This window comes from Eretmochelys imbricata, chromosome 14 (assembly GCF_965152235.1).
Source record: "Eretmochelys imbricata isolate rEreImb1 chromosome 14, rEreImb1.hap1, whole genome shotgun sequence".
NCBI classification, from domain to species: domain Eukaryota; kingdom Metazoa; phylum Chordata; order Testudines; family Cheloniidae; genus Eretmochelys; species Eretmochelys imbricata.
The window spans coordinates 24880781-24901811 of NC_135585.1; the positions used below are offsets into that span (position 1 = coordinate 24880781).

The following is a 21031-nucleotide window of genomic DNA, read 5'->3' on the forward strand; positions in this document are numbered from 1 at the left end:
AGAGTCAGAAGGGGGAGGGACAGCTCAGTGGTTTGAGCATTGGCCAGCTAAACCCAGGGTTGTGAGTTCAATTCTTGAGGGGGCCATTTAGGGATCTGGGGTAAAAATTGGGGATTGGTCCTGTTTTGAGCAGGGGGTTGGACTAGATGACCTCCTGAGGTCCCTTCCAACCCTGATAGTCTATGATTCTATGAGAATGAGCTTTACCCTGACATCTGCTTGTTTCCCAAGCAGAAGCCTGGGAAACAAGCAGGGAAAACTGGAAGTCCTGGCACAGTCAAGGAATTATGATGTGATTGGAATAAAAGAGACTTGGTGGGATAACTCACATGACTGGAGTACTGTCATGGATGGATATAAACTGTTCAGGAAGGACAGACAGGGCAGAAAAGCTGGGGGAGTTGCATTGTATGTAAGAGAGCAGTATGTCTGCTCAGAGCTCCAGTATGAAACTGCAGAAAAACCTGAGTGTCTCTGGATTAAGTTTAGAAGTGTGAGCAACAAGGGTGATGTCATGGTGGGAGTCTGCTATAGACCACCGGACCAGAGGGATGAGGTGGACAAGGCTTTCTTCCAGCAACTAACGGAAGTTACTAGATCACAGGCCCTGGTTCTCATGGGAGACTTCAATCACCCTGATATCTGCTGGGAGAGCAATACAGCAGTGCATAGACAATCCAGGAAGTTTTTGGAAAATGTAGGGGACAATTTCCTGGTGCAAGTTCTGGAGGAACCAAGTAGGGGCAGAGCTCTTCTTGACCTGCTGCTCACAAACCAGGAAGAATTAGTAGGGGAAGCAAAAGTGGATGGGAACCTGGGAGGCAGTGACCATGAGATGGTCGAGTTCAGGATCCTGACACAAGAAAGAAAGGAGAGCAGCAGAATACGGACCCTGGACCTCAGAAAAGCAGACTTTGACGACCTCAGGGAACTGATGGGCAGGATCCCCTGGGAGAATAACATGAGGGGGAAAGGAGTCCAGAAGAGCTGGCTGTATTTTAAAGAATCCTTATTGAGGTTACAGGGACAAACCATCCCAATGTGTAGAAAAAATAGTAAATATGGCAGGCGACCAGCTTGGCTTGACAGTGAAATCCTTGCTGATTTTAAACACAAAAAAGAAGCTTACAAGAAGTGGAAGATTGGACAAATGACCAGGGAAGAGTGTAAAAATATTGCTCAGGCATGCAGGAGTGAAATCAGGAAGGCCAAATCACACCTGGAGTTGCAGCTACCAAGAGATGTTAAGAGTAACAAGAAGGGTTTCTTCAGGTATGTTAGCAACAAGAAGAAAGTCAAGGAAAGTGTGGGCCCCTTACTGAATGAGGGAGGCAACCTAGTGACAGAGGATGTGGAAAAAGCTAATGTACTCAGTGCTTTTTTTGCCTCTGTCTTCACGAACAAGGTCAGCTCCCAGACTACTGCACTGCGCAGCACAGCATGGGGAGGAGGAGACCAGCCCTCTGTGGAGAAAGAAGTGGTTCGGGACTATTTAGAAAAGCTGGACGAGCACAAGTCCATGGGGCTGGATGTACTGCATCCGAGAGTGCTAAAGGAGTTGGCGGATGTGATTGTAGAGCCATTGGCCCTTATCTTTGAAAGCTCATGGCAATCGGGGGAAGTCCCGGATGACTGGAAAAAGGCTAATGTAGTGCCCATCTTGAAAAAAGGGAAGGAGGAGGATCCTGGGAACTACAGGCCAATCAGCCTCACCTCAGTCCCTGGAAAAATCATGGAGCAGGTCCTCAAGGAATCAATTCTGAAGCACTTAGAGGAGAGGAAAGTCATCAGGAACAGTCAGCATGGATTCACCAAGGGCAAGTCATGCCTGACTAATTTAATTGCCTTCTATGATGAGATAACTGGCTCTGTGGATGAGGGGAAAGCGGTGGATGTGTTATTCCTTGACTTTAGCAAAGCTTTTGACATGGTCTTCCACAGTATTCTTGCCAGGAAGTTAAAGAAGCATGGGCTGGATGCATGGACTATAAGGTGGATAGAAAGCTGGCTAGCTTGTTGGGCTCAATGGGTAGTGATCAATGGCTCCATGTTTAGTTGGCAGCCAGTATCAAGTGGAGTGCCCCAAGGATCGGTCCCGGGGCCGGTTTTGTTCAATATCTTCATTAATGATCTGGAGGATGGTGTGGATTGCACCCTCAGCAAGTTTGCAGATGACACTACACTTGGAGGAGAGGTAGATACGCTGAAGGGTAGGGATAGGATACAGAGGACCCTAGACAAATTAGAGGATTGGGCCAAAAGAAATCTGATGAGGTTCAACAAGGACAAGTGCAGAGTCCTGCACTTAGGATGGGAGAATCCCATGCACTGCTACAGACTAGGGACTCAGTGGCTAGGCAGCAGTTCTGCAGAAAAGGACCTAGGGTTTACAGTGGACGAGAAGCTGGATATGAGTCAACAGTGTGCCCTTGTTGCCAAGAAAGTCAATGGCATTTTGGGATGAATACGTAAGGGCATTGCCAGCAGATCGAAGGACGTGATCGTTCCCCTCTATTTGACATTGGTGAGGCCTCATCTGGAGTACTGTGTCCAGTTTTGGGCCCCACACTTCAAGAAGGATGTGGAAAAATTGGAAAGAGTCCAGTGGAGGGCAAGAAAAATGATTAGGGGACCTGAACACATGACTTATGAGGAGAAGCTGAAGGAACTGGGATTGTTTCTTCTGCGGAAGAGGAGAATGAGGGGGGATTTGATAGCTGCTTTCAACTACCTGAAGGGGGGTTCCAAAGAGGATGGATCTAGACTGTTCTCAGTTGTAGTGGATGACAGAACGAGGAGTAATGGTCTCAAGTTGCAGTGGGGGAGATTTAGGTTGGATATTAGGAAAAACTTTTTCACTAGGAGGGTGGTGAAACACTGGAATGCGTTACCTAGGGAGGTGGTGTAATCCCCTTCCTTAGAAGTTTTTAAGGTGAGGCTTGACAAAGCCCTGGCTGGGATGATTTAGTTGGGGATTGGTCCTGATTTGAGCAGGGGGTTGTACTAGATGACCTCCTGAGGTCCCTTCCAACCCTGATATTCTATGATTCTGTGATTCTATGATCTGGTGGTGAACTGTGGAAAAGGACTTCAGGGGCTGATCTCGTTTGCATGGGCACACCCATCCTGCCTAGCATTATGGACTGCTTGCCCAAATGGTCACTTTGGTTGCTGTGGAATCCCCAGGCTCTTTGTTGTTGGGGCAGGAGTAATAAAGAGTTGTTATCCTGGTTATGTGAATCAAGGACAGTAGAACTGTACTTGGCATTTTATGATGGAGGGACTTGCCTCAACTAAATAGCACTCGCTAGGCAAGGGGCATGGGTTCCAAAACCCAGTGAATGGTGAGAGGCTGGGGACAGGTATGTGTACCTGGTAGTGTGGTGTCCTTTTGAGGGTTTGAAATGCTACTTTGACCCTGTCTCTCCCCCCTATGTAATAAAAGAGCTAATTTTGGTTCTATTGGGAGTCTTGTTACATGCTGTAGAGCTGAAATCACTAATACCTAGGTCTAAGCATTAGACCTACTTTGGCCTAGTGGTGCCCCAGAACAGAACCTCCTCTACTACCGCCTAAATATCACTGAGAGCTGCGTTAAGGTGGGGGGGCTGAAGACAAGTTGGTGAGTGGACAGCAGGATGGCTACCATGGAGAGTGGAGCAGATAGCAGGGCAGATGGCAGAGAGGAGCGGCCAGCAGGACGGCTGGCAGAGAGGCGCAGCTGCCAGTGAAGACTGCAGCAGAACCCCATGGAGAGGTGTGGCATTTGGCCATCGACCTGAGCAGTGGAGCCTGTAAGATGCCTCCCTTCACTTCCACCCAGGCTGGGAGGTAAACTCGGCAGATGAACTTCTGAACTTGGGGGGTGGGGGGACTGCACTGACCAAGGACAGAAACTGGGCGGGGTGTGTGTGTGTGTGACTATTGGGTTGCTGGACTTAAGACCCTGAGGGGAAAAGGACACTGCCAAATTTACTTGGGGGTGGGTCTTTTCTTCGTGGTTGGTGTTATGAATCCTGTTTGTGGTGTTTCCCCAACAAAAGGCTTTTGCTACACTCAGACCCTGTGCTTGCGAGAGGGAAGTATTGCCTCTTAGAGGCACCCAGGGTGTTGGTATGTAATTGTCCCAGGTCACTGGGTGGGGGCTCAAGCCAGTTTTGCATTGTGTTTTTGAAACGGAACTCCTAGATACTGAACCCGGCCCTTGTTGCTGCCAACTCTGACCGGCAGAAGGGTTATATGTGTAAGCTAGCCTATAGGGGCCTGATCCAGTAGGTGTGCTCTCAGCTCACGTTCCAGATCAGTTAGGTGGATGAGCGCCTATCTTTCCCCAGTTCCTGACCCGTTCTGGCTGCCTGGCATGGGGTTGCAGTGCGCATGTGCAAAGGCAGAATCATTTGCTGCAAAAATTAGATGCTAAGCAAATTTATGTGTCTACAGGGTCCAGCAGTAGTTGGGGCAGAGGGGTTGAGAGTCCCAGTGGGGCCTGATTCTGGGATTTAGGCTCCTAAAGTGGCAGTCAGGTGCCTAAGTCCCTATTGTGAATCTAGCCCTTGCAGTAGTGATCATGAGATATTTCTAAGCTGCAACTACCTGCATACTTTCCCTGGCCCCTCACGTCATACACATGATTCATACTCCCCATGCAGTGGGATAATGTTGATATTTGAGATGAAAAGAAACAAACGGGAGTTCTAGAGGCAAATCCAAGAATAAAGATTTTATTAGGAAACGTACACCATTCTGAAATGGTTTGCTTTACTTAAATAATCTGCATCTCCCTCATTCAGCTTCATTAATAGCCTGGTGGCGTTCTCTCTCCTTCCAATGTTCCTAGAGTCTAAAGGGATATCAGTGAGGAATCCTAAATCATTTAAAATCACTTATTCCCCTAAGGAGTACTGGGCTCCCTGGCTTTCTGAATTTTTCTTCACACGTCACTGAAACATTTGGTTGGATTAAAAAAAACCAGAGTATAAAGAATTACAAAGCTTATTCAATTTAGCCAGATCCAAAGCCCATCAAAGTCAATGGAAAGACTCCCTCTGACTTTGACTGGCTTTGGATCAGAACATACACAGAGAAAAATACACATTAGGTCAAATTTGAGCCTAACAGCCCTTTAATCCTCTGGATGTGATAGATACGGGGCCACTCCTTCAACTGGTTTAAATCCACATAGCTCCATTGAATGAATGGGAATACCCTGATTTGTAGCAGCTGAGGCTCTGGCCACAGTGTCCAGTCACATATAAAAATACCTAGTTCTTATGCAGCACTTTTCATCAGTAGATTCCAAAGCACTTTACAAAGGTGGTCAGTATTATATCCCCTGTTTACATATGGGGAAACTGAAGCACGGAAGGATAGAATCATTTGCCTACGGTCATTCAGTAATTGAACTGGGAATAGAACCTAGGCCTTCTGAGGCCTACACCAAGATTCTATCCACCAAGCCACACTGCCCCTCCCACAGATGCATCTGTTACTGCATGCTACATCCTCTTAAGAATTCATTTGCCAAGCTCACTAAATGTCCACACTCGAAGAGTTAGGAAGACAGAGGGTTTTTTTACTCTACGTATATTATTTTAGAAATTCCTTGAATGTGAAATGGTTCAACGCTCCCATTGAGACATTCTCTGTTGGTGAAACTCTGTGTCAATCGGGACCTAAATTTGCAGAAGCAGGGCCACACCGGCGAGGACCCACTTGGAAGGGTTTTCTTTAGTTTTCAGGTTAAAAGTCCACACATAGGTTGGCCCTCTCTGACGTGTTTTGTACACGGGACATGGGTACATGCTGCGAGGGTCCTGTTTGTCAGCAGGAATGGCCTTGATGAAAATAACGGGCATGGCTGGAGTCAGATCCTTCAGCCTGGCATCCGTCATCATCCCTGTCTGCAGAGGAAAGAAGAAAAGGTTTTAAATGCTCTGAAGAATGCCAAGACTTACCACCAACTGGGTCCTCAATATGCATGATCATTTATAGCCTCCAGCTCCTTCCACAGCCTGCCATGTTTCCTGCCATGTATTACTTCTTGTCTGTGCCCTTTTACAACTTCTGCTGCTTGTGCCCTGGAGTGAGGACTATATTATATCAAAATAAAATGTCAGATAATTCTAACCTCTGCACATCTGCCATCTCACCCTCCCCCACTCCTGCACCAATCACTTTCCCCAGATTAGATCCCCGCTCCACTTGAACTCCACAGCACTGTTCTGTGCAGACACCCCCTCCTACCAGGCCCAGAGGGAAGAGATGATCCAATTTGCATGGCTGTACATTGAGCATCTAGTCATTTGGTCTGACTAGAAAAGACCCCAGGAATGATGCTCAGTGTCAGTTCAAGGGGTGACAGGCATGAATGTTTCAGTGCAAAGTAAGCACGTGACTTTGGTCAGGTGAAAGCATCTTCTGTGGGGTGTTAAACTATGCATGGAGGTGCCAAGATCACATGTCCAGCCACTTTCATCAGCTGCCTCTCTCTAATGTAGCTTATTCAAAGGGAAAAAATGCAGTTATATCCTGACTCCAGCTGTTCTTACATCACAGGGTCCCCAAACTCCCTGGATTAGGACTCCCCAGGGAAAAGACTCTAAGATTGGGGGACGAATCCTGAAGTCCCCATGCAGTGGTTTTTCAATCTTTGACCTCGCTGGGCTCTTTGCCAGAGCAAAGACGAAGAGTGGCTTCAGGGTCAGTCTGTAGGGTTGTAACCAATGGGCTTTTACGGCTATTGCTCTTGAAATGCACTACAAACGAATAATAGTAACACTACAGTTACATCCTGGAGAACATGACCCGATCCTGCGGGCTGTGTCCAGCAATGCCCCTGGCCTGGGAGAGTGAGGAAATCAGTCCTCCCCACCCCCTCACCTACACTCCTCTCCTCTGGCTTGATAAACACCTGATCTCAGACATAGGATTTATGCACCAAGATGAGCAAACTCCCCATGACAATGGGATTGACTAGGCTCTGATACACTAAACTAGAAAACACAGTGTGTCAAATTGCAGTGACTTTCATCTTGTGAAACTCACTGTGGTTGCACTGGGTATTTTCAGGGCAAAATCTGGCCCAGTGTTAAAACATGTCCTAATAGACTTGTATTTGACCAATGTGAAATGATGGCGTTTCCCAGAAATGGGGGGCCCCAGCTTATTTATTGGCTCTCAGACAATGTCCATAGGGACCCACAGCTGGGCAGGGTGCTGCTGGTTGGTTTTTAATATAAACCCTGGCTAATTAGCTGTATACAAAGCACAGCACCCAAAGGGGCAGAGAACATTAACAAGAAGGGAGCACCAAGGGCCCTATGGGCTCACTGTGTCCTTGGCAATTAGAAGGGGCTTCAGGAGGCTCATTCTGAACCCTGCATGGGGATTAGTTGAGTGGCCTCAAGGGCCCTGCCTGCTAGAAGAGCCTGAGTTCTACTACCAGGGATGCTAACGTGAAGAGCGGGGATACGCATGGGCCATTCTGACGGAGAATTGTCTGTAGTGAGTGAGTCTCTGGTGTCCTCTACAGCCCAGCTCTGCATCGGCAGGTTGCCATGACCTAGCGGAGGAGGCCAGTATGTGGGGAGTGCGTCAAACTGGCTGGTTTGCTTCCTCCACTCTGGTCTCTCAGGCAACCACTGTCCCTTTTTCCGACTGTAAAATGATTTGTCTAGGAGTCCTCTTCTGGGAACAGCTTGTATAACTGCCTAATGTGGGTCAGAGAGAGGGAAATACAAACAAATATGGGGTAGGGACTCGTACCTCACTGTGCTACAGGGACTGCCTCTCTGAAGATTAGCTTCACAGATGATTTTCTTTCACATGTCCCCAAACCAGAGTTGTGTGTTGAGATTGAACCTATCTAGTGATTTATTCAGTCCTGGCAATAAGCGGAGCGAAGTAATCACTCTTGCACATAACCCCGCAATCTTAATTTAATTTTAACAATACCATTTGTTATAATAGGACAGTAATGATAATACAGGGCTCTTATATAGGACTTTATATTTTCAATGCACTGTACAAACACTCAGTAATCCTTGCAACTGCTCTTAAGGGTGCTACATGGCAAGTGTTGTTATTATGTATTATTTTTACACATATCCCTTTAATTTTTTATGACTGGATTCTGATCAGATAGGTTGTTTATTGATGGCAATAATGAAAATAAATTTTCCATGAAATATTCCATCTGTTTCTAGGTTGACAAGGGTTTCAATCTCTCTGAGATATCTCAAAGGCACTTATCCCTGTTCTATCTCTGGGCTGATTTTCATTTGCATTTTTATCTCCCTGATGATCAGAAATGAATTCTGCTTTGAAAACAACTGTCCCTAACTGCTAGCAAGGTGCACTTGTTACATAGCTGCCCTAGGTGTCCCCAGAGACCCAGTCTCTCAGATCCCAATGGAGAACTCTTCTCCAACAGCAGTTTGATCTGATCTGCCTTTTCAAAAGTCAGTTGGAATGGTGGACAAATCATATTGCCACATTACACGGGAATGGGAGCCCAAAGCAAGCTACAAACTGGGGGATATTAGCAGTAGGATTAAATCTATAGATCAGTGCAAGAGTCGCCTTTCCCCTGGCTGTACCTACAGGTTCTACCAGCACAGCACCATTTGCACGCCATCAAGTTGGGGTATAATTGCCTTTATATCGTTTTCTTGGTTTCTTTACAGCCCCATTCACACTGTTTCGCTGCCTTTTAATTGGACTTGCCTCTGACCTCAGGTTATACAGGTTGTGTGTGTGGGAGGTGAGATGATACGCTGGGCGCATGGGTTGGTGACACATGGGCAGATGGAGGCCAGGGGAGAACCCCATTTCAAGTTGGGGCAGGTGAAAGTTTTCAGTGCCTGTTGGTTTCGGGTTCTGCAGGAGATGTATAGGGGGGAGAGACTGTCCCTTGGCCAGGAGCAGTCCTACCCATTGTGCCAGCCAGAGTGGAAAATATTTTTGGTGACTCCCACCCCTCACGAGTGGCTGAGCCAAAAAACCAACCCCCAAAGCAAACAAACAAAAAAACCCAAAGGAAAAGAACAGAGGGAAAAAAAGCGACTGCTCTTCTCTCCTGCCTGAGAATCAGCTGTGTCCTTGTGCTCATGTGTCTGAGCGACAGGCAGAATCCAGCAGTGGGAGGGATGCTTGATTTGTGCTACCGAAGTGGGCATGTGGGAGATAGAGTCTTGCCCTGGGTTGATTGTGGGGTTCAGAGACAGAACGGGGTTGCCAAGTTAACTCTACATCAGATTAACCACAAATAATGGCCCAGGCATCAGCAGGGGTTGACAAGTATTCCCTCTGAATCCGTCCTGAGACTTTGGGGCTCTCAGCTGCAGTGAGAGCACCCAGTGTGGGCACTAGCACGGTGGCCATGGAAGTAGAGCAGCATTGTTAGTTGCTGGTATCTGGTGGACCAGGTACATGACATAAGCGGAGACATGAGCCTTCAGTTCGTGTGATTCAATGCACAGGCAGCTGCCCACAGGAATGTATCATCCACAATTTACTGGGGAATGGAATTCCAGATCTTTCTTGTATTACAGAAGCCTGGATGGGAATGCTGCTGGCCCTGTTTGACTAGCGTTTGTCTGGCTAGGGCCTAAGTGCAGGCCTCAGATAGGTCAGGCAGAGTTTGGCCAAGCTTCTTTGCATTGGTCTTAGCCTTTGGGATGTGCCCCTTCCTAAACATGCACTCGTCAGGAATTATGGAGGTGCATGGGCCACCTCGCCATCCCCATGACTCTTCTCCAAGCTGACTATTAGAAGCATCTAGGCTAAACGCAGACTCTGGTTGTTCCTCTTCAGGGTGGACCCCATCACAGGGATCTAAGCCTTTGTAATTCCCCCACAAGCTGGTTTACTGCTGCGTGCTTTACACAGAACTACTACGGAAGCATCAGCTGGTGCCAAATGCAGCAGTCTGTTTGTGAAGGCAGCATGGGGCCATGAGCGTGGAACACCATGCTCAGTGCACTCTTCAGTGGCCGTGTATTTGCTTCCAAGGGCAATTCACTGTGTCACGTATGATCTGCAGAGCACCAAGTGGAGTGATGCCCCGTTAATCAGAAAGATCACCTCTCCCACTCTGTCCCATCTTGGTATCATTATTACAGTCCCCTGGGCTGGCATTGCTGTTGGCTCCTAGGATTAACCTCTCTATGGCTAGTTGCAGGGCATGCAGTGAGCAGACCAAAACTGTTAGAGCAGCCTTGCACAGCGCAAGTCTAATCAGCTTCATGGCACCATTAACCAGATTCTCTGCAGAAGCTCTACTGACTTCAGTGGAGCTACACCAGCAGGAAATTTTGTCCCCTGTAATATCTGGTGGGTTTGGCTTAGTTTAAAGCTGGCTGTTATTTATAATGATTGATTTATAAATGGAAGGTGCCCAGATGCAAATACAAATAGAAACAGTAAAAAAAATCTATAGAGGAGTTTTTTATCTTCTTCCTCTGGATATAAAATTGGAGGTATCGTCTTAAACATGAAATAGCTTTTCTAAAAGCAGAGAAATTCCTCAAAATACTTACTCTAAATACTAGTTGTCATTCTTATCAGAGGATAAATTTGCAATGGATATATAGCCCAGATGGACTGTGCATCTGTGATACTAATTCTTCATTGATTAATTTATACTGGCCCCCTCTGGAATGCAGGTAAACGAATAGCTCCATCAGATGTGGGATTGATGGTTCAGTGTGAACTACAACATATGAAAATGTTCTTTTTCTTTCTTAAAAAAATGGAAGTGAAATGCTCTGAGATTGTGAATGGTTCTGTTAACGTTTATGTTCAGTGCTTTTCAACTACAGAAAACAAAATAACTGGAAACATACATTTGTAAAAGATGAGATCATCTTGGGAACACATCGCTTGAGCTGAACAGAGTTACCTAGACGTGAGAATTAATAGCAGTTGGAACCACGGCATGATCCATACATGATTGCAGGGCATATACTAGCAAACTTCCCAGCTGTGATCCATCACTGATGCAGCTCCAGCAGTGGTAACAAAGGTGCAGGCTGAGCCCCGACAGGACTCGGGCATTTTGGTCACCATGTTATCTAACCCTGCTCCGATGATAATTGCAAAACTACCAGCAACCATTTCACTAAGTTTTCAATAAGGCAGGATTAGAACATTCTTCCCAGATGAGCTGTTCTACAACCAAGGATCCATTATTCTGCTTTATCCTCCCTGGCTGATATCACTAGTTGAAAAAGTCAGTCCCTGTGGGCACCTGAAATCCAGTGGCGCTTACAGTAGCGTCAGGATCTCATGCCCTACAAAGGGGTCAGGGCCTTTCTGTGGACCCACCCTGTTGACAGTGGTTAGAACCCTGCACACAGCTGCTGAGAATATTCCACAGATTCATTGTGGCAGGTGTATCTTGTTAATTTCACCAGACAAGGAGGGAGGTGAGTGTGAATCTCTGGTCAGAAAGAATGGGGGGCAGAGAAAGCGAGGATGCAGGAAACCCTCGGGAACAGCCAGATTCAGGAAGTGTGCTGAGGTTGGTGTATGTTCAGTTACTGAGATTTCAGTTACCAGTAAGGCCAAACCCAGCAAGGAGGAAAGTCTGAGCTTATGCAGCATGTGAAGTCTTTATCTGGAGCAGGACATGAACTCCACCTGCTCACAGTTCGTTTGTACTGCTGTTACTGTCAGAGTTCCTAGCATTCCAAACTCACTGTGCATTGCTACACACCCTGAGATGGAACGGGATCTGGAGCCTTATCTTTCCCTGTCCTCTTACAGTGATCATATTTTGAGCCTTTTCTAATTTCCCATCCTCTGTGATAAACTATTTTAAAGAGAGAAAGCTTAGAAGCTTAAAACTCTTCGGAATGCATTTGATTTGAATTGCAAGGTCAGGACAAGATTCAGCATTTGAGACTTCAGCCTTTCTACACGGAATCCTAGTACCAAGTCCCATCAGGGGGGATGGTCTTCAAGGTTGAGTCTATGCACCTTGACAAGAGCTGCTACTGAAAGAAAAACTTCCCCATGCCAGGGCGTGGAGGGGAGAACTCAGCATAGCTAAGTAAGTGACCCACTTTGATCAGAGCTCACTCACAGAGCACTGGCAGCAGAAGCGTAACACAAGCTGCCTAGAGTAAGAGCTGCATGAATCACTGTCATTTAATTCCTACATGCAGCACAAATTGTGAGTTATGCTACCACTGGCATGGCAACCTCCAGGAGCAGTCTTGGTGGGGATTCGTCATTCTAATGGCTTTCACTCTGCAGACTGAAATCCCAGCAGCTGACAACTGTCAATGAGAATGTCAGTGACAATTATTCTCCTTCAGGATGCTGGCCCCAATGCAGTACACTGTAGGAGCAATCTGACTGGCTGTGTAGTCACCAAACAATGTCTGAGCACTCCTGTGGGTAGGGAGTGTGGATACAGCCCTCTAGACCTGCCTTCTACTGACTAATACCCCACCATGGTCAGGCCAGCCACTCCTCTGCACTGGGACCGCTTTCAGATCCATCTGCACAAAGGCTCAATCCCTTGAAGCACTTTGGTGAAGGGTATGCCTGAAGACTGATGTATCTTTGGAGCCAAACCCAGTCCCTTCTCTTGTGGGATCCACCATGGCAGCATTCAGACCAGACCTGTCACCTGGACTGAGGAGTCCATGGACACTTAGGTCCATGCTAAGTTGGTACCATCAGTGGGTCCTTGGGATCCTGGGTTCTGGCCACATGTGGAATTGCATTTGGATCTGTGGGACTCTCAGATCTGAGAAAGCTGGTTCCATCACATTCTCTTTCTGCTACTCCCAGGGCTCCGAAATTGGGCACTAGAGCTTCTCTCCAGCTATTGCTTTCTGTCGAGATGACAGGCTTATCTGGGGCAGTGTCAGCTCTAGGGTACAGCACCCCTCGTGCATTTTGGCTGCTTGGTCCTCCAACTCCTGCCTCTGTGACATTACTGAAAGTGCAGCTTCAATGGGAGGGGTGATAAGAGCCCTGGCTCTCCCTCCCCAGCTCCACTCACATCTTAACTCCCTTATCTTCATCCTCCTAGCTCTGTGCTTTTACAAGCTGAGGTGCTGAAATGTTCTCTGGGAAGGGGAGTGCATGTGTATCTCATGGCAGATCTTGACTCCTCATGTAGAAAACTGGTACAAATTGCTCCAAAAGTCCTGGAGCCCCTGGAGAGAGGAGACTGTAGCAAGCATATCAGCACCAGTACAGTAACAGTTTGCCTTGTAACATGTGGAGGTCACGTGTGCAGCGATACCATGGCCATGTAGAGAGCCTGCAATATCCACATGTGCAGGGATGTCATGGTCACAAGGAGACTGTGGTCTCTGTGGGCATGTCTACACAGCAGCTGAAAGGTGTAATTCCCAGCTAGCTCGAGCAGAGCTAGGACGTATATATCTACCTGAGCTGGGCATCACCCCGCACCGCTCCTCAGCTGCTGTGTAGATGTTCCCTAGTTATGCAACAATAGCACGAGTGCCAGGAGCTATTTTTAGTGCACTAGCTTGAGCAGAGTTAACACGTGTCCATCTGCGCCGAGAAGCCCCGCCGACCTGCTGTGTAGATACACCCTTAGGTGAGACAGAATGTGGGCTTCAGCTGTAACCAAACAAATAGTGTATACGCTGCACTGACTCGTCTCCTCATCAAGCAATTGCTAAGATTACCTGCATATCCCAGCGTGCACCCTCCATGAATAAACCATGTACGTAGGCGCCCTCACGGGGAGGGCTGCTCAAATCTTCGCGGTTCCTCTTAGTCACGTCGCACTGTAGAGTCATTTTATCCAAAGGCCACTCGTTCTTTCGGGCCATGGACTGCATGATGGCTGTCAGGAAAGACTGAGGATTGAAGAATCCCGCTAGCCACACAACAGAGGGCAAGACAAAGTCTCCTGTCCACGTCTCAAGCTCCTTGATGCGGCTGAGCAGGTCAGCAAACCAGCCAGCCAGGCCAGCCATGGAAGGATACGCCCTCCTAGTCCAGGACTCGGGCACAGTGTCCAGGAAGATGGCGTTCTGTAGGTTCTCCATATCGCTTGTCATTGTCAGCTCTCCCTGGTGGAGAAGAAGGAGGAAGAGGATAATAAGCAGATGCACACTATTGAAATGCAGCCACTTCTTGAGTGAAATATGGCAGCTGTTTAACACTGAACACCAGCTACCTTTATCAGGCTCTGCTTCTGAAGTTGCACCAGTGGTAAAAGAAAGGCTTAAGTATTGTCTACACCAGCGGTTCTCAAACTGTGAGTCGGGCCCCAAAGTGGGTCATGACCCCATTTTAATGGGGTCGCCAAGGCTGGCTTAGACCTGCAGGGGCTAAAGGCCAAAGCAGGTCTGATCCTGCAAACCGTCCTGTATGTGTGTAGTTCCTACATGCCTCAGACTTCAGCTGCATAAGTATGGCACATCCTGTGAGTAAAGGTTTGCAGGAATGGGACCTGCAAAGGTGACTGGTCTTGAAGTTAAAGGCAACAGGCCAAGTTAAATGAAGATATTAGAGGAGTCGGGCCATTTTCAATTAGTCCTAAATCAACAGGAACAATCTTTTTGCCTTTCAAAGATGTGGGCTTTCTTAGTTCCACAGGCACTAAGTGCCATCAAATGGCCCTGAAATGACAAGCTTACCTGGTCTGTATAAGTACCTGACATTAATTCATCTAGTTAGTTCTGTCCTGTGTGTGTATGTTCTCCTGGACTAGTTACCCGGTAAGAAATCTTAGAAATGCCTGCTAATTTCAAATATTAGGCCCAAGCACAAATGACAAATCTCTCTTCCTTTGGTATTTGTCATGTAATTACAGAGGAGTAATAGGGCTATGTGTGTTCTGTGAAATGAAGGGCAATTGTGTATTTCCCTTTATATATTTCAGCTGTTTTCACTTGCCAGTAGCTTGTTTTATTGCAATGTGCTGAACCACAATTTAAAAAAAACAGAAAAGCAGGGCCAAGGTCAGGGGGACTAGTAATGGGGCTCACCAAAGTGCACCTTTAAGGTCAAAAATTTGGATCTGATCCAGATAAGTGGTGGCTAAAAGGCTTTACTATCTAATGGCTGTTTGGTGGAGAAGGTGTGCCTCTCACCAATGACACTGGGGGCAGCCATCTCAGCAGAGACCAAGGATTGAATGGACCACTTCCCTCACCTCTTTAGGTAGATCTTTCAACTCTAGGTTAAAGCCATTGGCAAAACAGTGTAGGCAATGAAGTCTGGGAGAGAAAGTAGTCTAATGGTTACAGCAGGACATTAGGAATCAGGAGACCTCAGATAAAATTTTTCCAAAACATGTGTGTCACTTAAGAGTCTAAGGGCTAGATTCAAAAAAGGATGTAGGCACCTAAGTCCAACTACAATGATTAGGTACAGCACCGCTGAAGTCAGCAGGAGTTCTGCAATTGATTTTAGTGGGACCAGGATTAGGTCCCAGCTGTATGGCAGGAAGGGAGAAAATCAGTAAGGAGTTCACCTGCCTCCACAGTCAGTCATTACTCTGGGTGCAACACTATGCAGGAGCATCAGTCACATGGAAGCTATTCTTAACTAAGGCTTTTTAAAAATGAAGCACCAGTCATTGTTGATGGTTACCATCCTAACTGGATGGCTCCTATTCCTGGACCAGACAATGACTTTGTAGTTAGATGCACACAATGAACTATTCAAAGATTAAAATTAGTCTTGAAATATCCAACTCGCCCTCTGTTAGCAGATACTCAGTGAGCAGCAAAGAGGCATACTTTCTCCCCACGATATTTATTCTACTACAAATCCATGGTCTCTGCTAAGTAAGCTTTCTTTCTCCTCTGAGTCCTGTCAGTACAGATCCCCAGCTGTGGGAGGTCAACAAGCATTAACAACTCGTCCAGGAGAGGTTTGGGGAGTAACAATTACACAAAGGTTTCACTCCTAAACTGAGCATGAGTCTGAAAGGAACTCCAGATAGTAGCCTTATATATCCTAATAGAGACATTCAAATCCTCAGACATGCAGCAGAGGAGGCTTTGAACCAGGGAGAATGAGAAGATGAAATGCAAGAGGCATGAGTTGATGATGGACATGCCTGCCCAAAACCAGACAAATTCCTGGGATGTGGTAGAGAGTAAGTTCCCGCTATTGGCTGATGTTGCCCAAGATTATGGTACTGTCCCTGGTGCTACACTGCTTTTCTCCTGATTTGCGTGAGAGGTTCTGCCAGGTGAATTGTTGACTCAGCTCTAATTTCCATGCAGCTTGTTTTCTGAATTTCCAAAGATCTTGAATTGTGAGATGGCATGAGTGAGCTCCCCATGCTGCCTGGAGCATCTGTCACAATCACACCTGAGGGTAGAGGAGAGCTGAAGGATACGTCTCTGTAGATGTCTCAGGCACTGTCCACTGCTATCAAGTGTCCTGGATCTTTTAGGGCATGTCACAAAAGACTGAATGGGTGGGGTTTAGTGCAGGAGGTCAGACGGGATGATCTGGTGGTCCCTTCTGACCGTAAACTCTCTCATCACTGTTGTGCTGAGGCTGATATACTGACCTTATCAAGCTCCAATACATCTCATTCTGAGTCTGGCACACAGCATTTACACAGAAGCAGGAAAAAACAAAACTTAGAAAGTCTCATGAAAAATCACATGGTTGATTTATTGACTGAGAGTTCTCACAGAGTCCACTGATCTCTGCACCTCCAGAAACCTCTCTTCTGATGAGTGAAGTCCACAGTTTGAGTCAGAGAAATGGCAGTCTCCTCGCTGGACGATCTACCGACTGGAAGAGGGGACAGACACGATTCCTGATGAAGAGTGTGGTCAACATTTCCAAAGGTGAGTGTCTAGTGTTAGGCACCTAAGCCCATATTTAGGCATCTAAATAAGTGATCTGATTTGCCAAGTTGCTGGGGACCTGCAGTTCCCATTTCCCATGCTGGGCAGTCAAACGAAGGATTAGATATAACACGAAGGATCAGACTGTCTGGGTCTCTGTTAACATATCATGCCTCTTTGTGTCTCTTGAGACCATCCTCACAGTCAGGATTATGACTCAGCTGCAGACAGTGATGTCATGTTTAGACTGCTGGGCCAAGCACTGCACTGGGCAGTCTGAGCAGAGTGTATAGTCATTTCAACACACTGGCCGGAGGCTTCTCTGCCATGGGGTCTCTCTATACATCTCTGAATCTCACTCAAAGGGTTACATTACATCCCTGCTGTAGTTTGTGGCAGCGCTTCTGGAGGACGTGCATGTTCTGTTACTGCCTAAACTCTGTGGTTTAGTTCAGGGCCATTCTTCTCATTGTTTTCCCCGGCCAATACGTAGTGGCTTGCGTTTCTCCATATTAAATCTAATTGCTACACATTGTCCCAGTTACAATAATACCTTGTTTGCTACTCAGAGATTGAAACATTAAATCACTTCTGTTTACCTGTCTCAAGAAACGGAATTTCCAGTTCAACTGCCAAACACTGGTAAATAAAGTAAATCTGTTTAAAATAATTGGCAGCATAAATATCAGGCTATTTTAAAATGGATTGTGTATACTGCAGAACTACAAAGCACACACAACATTTTTATCTCTTTAGTCAACAGAACAAACACCAATTTTTCAGCAGTAGACAGATGTCACTTAAATGCTTGAATTTCAGTTTTTAGCACCTTCTATTTGCAGGAAATGCATATGAAAAACGTGCTTTGTATTCACCACTTGGCTATTTTAAAAATAAGAGACAAACTGATTAAAACAGATGTGATTTTCCATGCCATACTGATCCCATACTTTCACTTTCATGTGATTTTCTAAATGGTTGGACAGCTGAATTATCTGCAGCATATTAATCAGTCCACACAATTACGATAATAAAATAATATTTCTGAGAACTTTCCTCCACAGATTTCAAAGATCTGCACAAAAGTGGTTAAGCATCATTATCCCCATTTCACAGATGGCAAAACCAAGGGGGGGGCCTAAATAGACCAACATACCAGAGTCCAGCTGGAAGAGGTTACATCAGCTGTGTGTTTCAGAGTGTACTGATAGTAAGCCTCTTTTAACCCAGGAAGCAGAGTGTTACTATGTAAGCAGGAAAAGATGCCAAAGAATTAAATGGCAATTTTTTTTTCTGATGTTAAATTTCTAGTACAGCAGGCTGGAAACGAGTTTAAGAAATACTTTGTCTGATTGGTCACTTTCTCTTCTTTGAGAAGGAGTATATCTGCTGACCTTTTATTTGCAGGTCGAGTTCTCACTGCTGATTTAACTGGAGAAGTTACAACTTTGCATTGAGCGAGTCTGGTAAGAAAGGGGCCTGCCCTCCACCTTCCCATCCAAATGAGTTGCTATAAACTCCAAGAGTTTGTCAGCTATCATAGATTCTGCGGAAGGGACTTTGCTGTAGGGAACAGAGTATAGTTATCGGGCTGTACATATGTTTCTCAGGAGACTTCCCTTCTGATGTGTCCTATACATAAGAGCCAAGGGTAAGAACGGCATCTCCATTGCCATATTGCCCTCACAAAGTGACTGACGGGTTGGTTCTATTAGCCCCTCTTTGGAGAAGAGGAACAGACAGGCTCTCTCTGTCCTTCGAGTGATGGCACGTCTGCTGATCCTCTACTTGTAGGAAGCTGTCAGTAGTGAAAGGAGTAAAGGCAGGGCTGATGAGGATATGGAATTTAGGAGCTAACCAGACTATGCAGACAAACAGGCTAATAGTGCTACCTGTGAATTGAAGATCCCTCTGCCAAAGGCTCCATCAGCAGACCTGGAAGTTGAGATTATAATGGTTACCAAAAGTATGAGTGCTGGACCAGGCAGCTGCCTCATTGCTCACCTGCTGGTCCTTTCCACCCATGATGCTGTGGTTATTTGGGACAAGTAACCTCCCATTCCTTCAAGCACGGAATTCCTTTGGCTGTGCATGCCTTGCTGACACAGCTATAGATCCAAATACAGCTGCAATTCTGGTGTGTTTCCTGGCCCACACACCTCACATGATAGTTGCTAAACAGGACATTTGGGAGTCCCTCCTTATGTCTCATGGGCCATAGTAATGTCTTGACCAGGCTCGGGGGAGTGTCCATAGCTGCCTCTATGCTGGCTGTTTTGCTTCGGAAATATCTGAGTTGTGACACGGAGGCAAAGCATGGGGATTATTACTGCAACGCACTGGCAATTGCAAGCAGGCTGAGGAGTGGCTTAGTGACCCCGCTACAGGGCATAGATTCTTTGCTTTTGCAGTTAGCTGTCTTGACAACCTGTCCAATGAAACAGCAGCATCACTTCCCTGTGGAAGCTGGCTCCTGCCTCCCCTCCTCTCTGAAGTAGGGTGTTGCTACAATCCATTCTTCCTTTGCTCTCAAATTCTCTGTCAGTAGCTCTGTAAAGCTTTGCAGCTGGGGGGAAGTGAGAGGTGCCTGGGGTCTGTATAGACAGCAGTGGAATCCATCAGTTCTTTGGCTTCTTGTTCCCAATAGATGACCCTACAATACCAGCTGTCCTGACAGCCTCTTATGGGATGGCAGCAGCCATACAACAAAGGAAAGTTAACTCTGTACATTTGCATGTTTCACAACACACCAGACAATGCATTGTTTTGGTGACCTGTAGCGTCCCACCATCTGTTTGGGATGGGATTCGAGTGCACTGAACTACACACCGGAGTTAGCATCCACCGGTCCAGCAGTCTCAACTCATTGTCACTAATATTACTGAATCAAAGAATCCCACCTGTTTGTGGCCCATCATCTATGCAGGCCACTCACTGTTTTGCATAAAAAACCTTCCAAAACAATAGCTCCTAGGAACATGGGCGTTGCCATCCTGAATCACAGAATCATAGAATAACAGAGTTGGAAGGGACCTCTGGAGGCCATCTAGTCCAACCCCCTGCCCAGAGCAGAACCAATCCCAACTAAATCATCCCAGCCAGGGCTTTGTCAAGCCTGACCTTAAAAACTTCTAAGGAAGGGGATTCCACCACCTCCCTAGGTAACGCATTCCAGTGTTTCACCACCCTCCTAGTGAAAAAGATTTTCCTAATATCCAACCTAAATCTCCCCCACTGCAACTTGAGTACCATTACTCCTTGTCCTGTCATCTGCTATCACTGAGAATAGTCTAGATCCATCCTCTTTGGATCCACCTTTCAGGTAGCTAAAAGCAGCTATCAAATCCCCCCCTCATTCTTCTCTTCCGTAGACTAAACAATCCCAGTTCCCTCAGCCTCTCCTCGTAAGTCATGTGTTCCAGTCCCCTAATCATTTTTGTTGCCCTTCGCTGGACTCTCTCCAATTTCTCCACATCCTTCTTGTAGTGTGGGGCCCAAAACTGGACACAGTGCTCCAGATGAGGCCTCACCAATGTCGAATAGAGGGGAACGATTATGTCCCTCGATCTGCTGGCAATGCCCCTACTTATACACCCCAAAATGCCACTGGCCCTCTTGGCAACAAGGGCACACTGCTGACTCATATCCAGCTTCTCGTTCACTGTCACCCCTAGGTCCTTCTCTGCAGAACTGCTGCCTAGCCATTCGGTCCCTAGTCTGTAGCGGTGCATTGGATTCTTCCGTCCTAAGTGCAGGACTCTGCACCTGTCCTTGTTGAACCTCATCAGATTTCTTTTGGCCCAATCCTGCAATTTGTCTAGGTCCCTCTGTATCCTATCCCTACCCTCCAGCGTATCTACCACTCCTCCCAGTTTAGTGTCATCCGCAAACTTGCTGAGGGTGCAATCCACACCATCCTCCAGATCATTAATGAAGATATTGAACAAAACCGGCCCCAGGACCGACTCTTGGGGCACTCCGCTAGATACCGGCTGCCAACTAGACATGGAGCCATTGATCACTACCCGTTGAGCCCGACAATCTAGCCAACTTTCTACCCACCTTGCAGTGCATCCATCCAGCCCATACTTCTTTAACTTGCTGACAAGAATACTGTGGGAGACCGTGTCAAAAGCTTTGCTAAAGTCGACGAATAGCATGTCCACTGATTTCCCTTCATCCACAGAACCAGTTATCTCATCATAGAAGGCAATTAAATT

General features: G+C 46.6%; 1 protein-coding gene across 1 annotated transcript in view; it reads right to left on the bottom strand.

Annotated features, from left to right (window-relative positions):
* Positions 1-4785: 4785 nt before the first annotated feature.
* The window catches only part of DNAH9 (dynein axonemal heavy chain 9), a 398671-nt gene continuing 382425 nt past the window's right edge, over positions 4786-21031 (bottom strand). Inside the window, exons 68-69 of the mRNA XM_077834481.1 lie at positions 13674-14063; positions 4786-5900 (exon numbers count right to left, since the gene is read on the bottom strand). Coding sequence (XP_077690607.1) covers positions 5673-5900; positions 13674-14063 — 618 coding nt within the window. The 3' untranslated portion in view covers positions 4786-5672. The remainder of the gene's footprint in view (positions 5901-13673; positions 14064-21031) is intronic.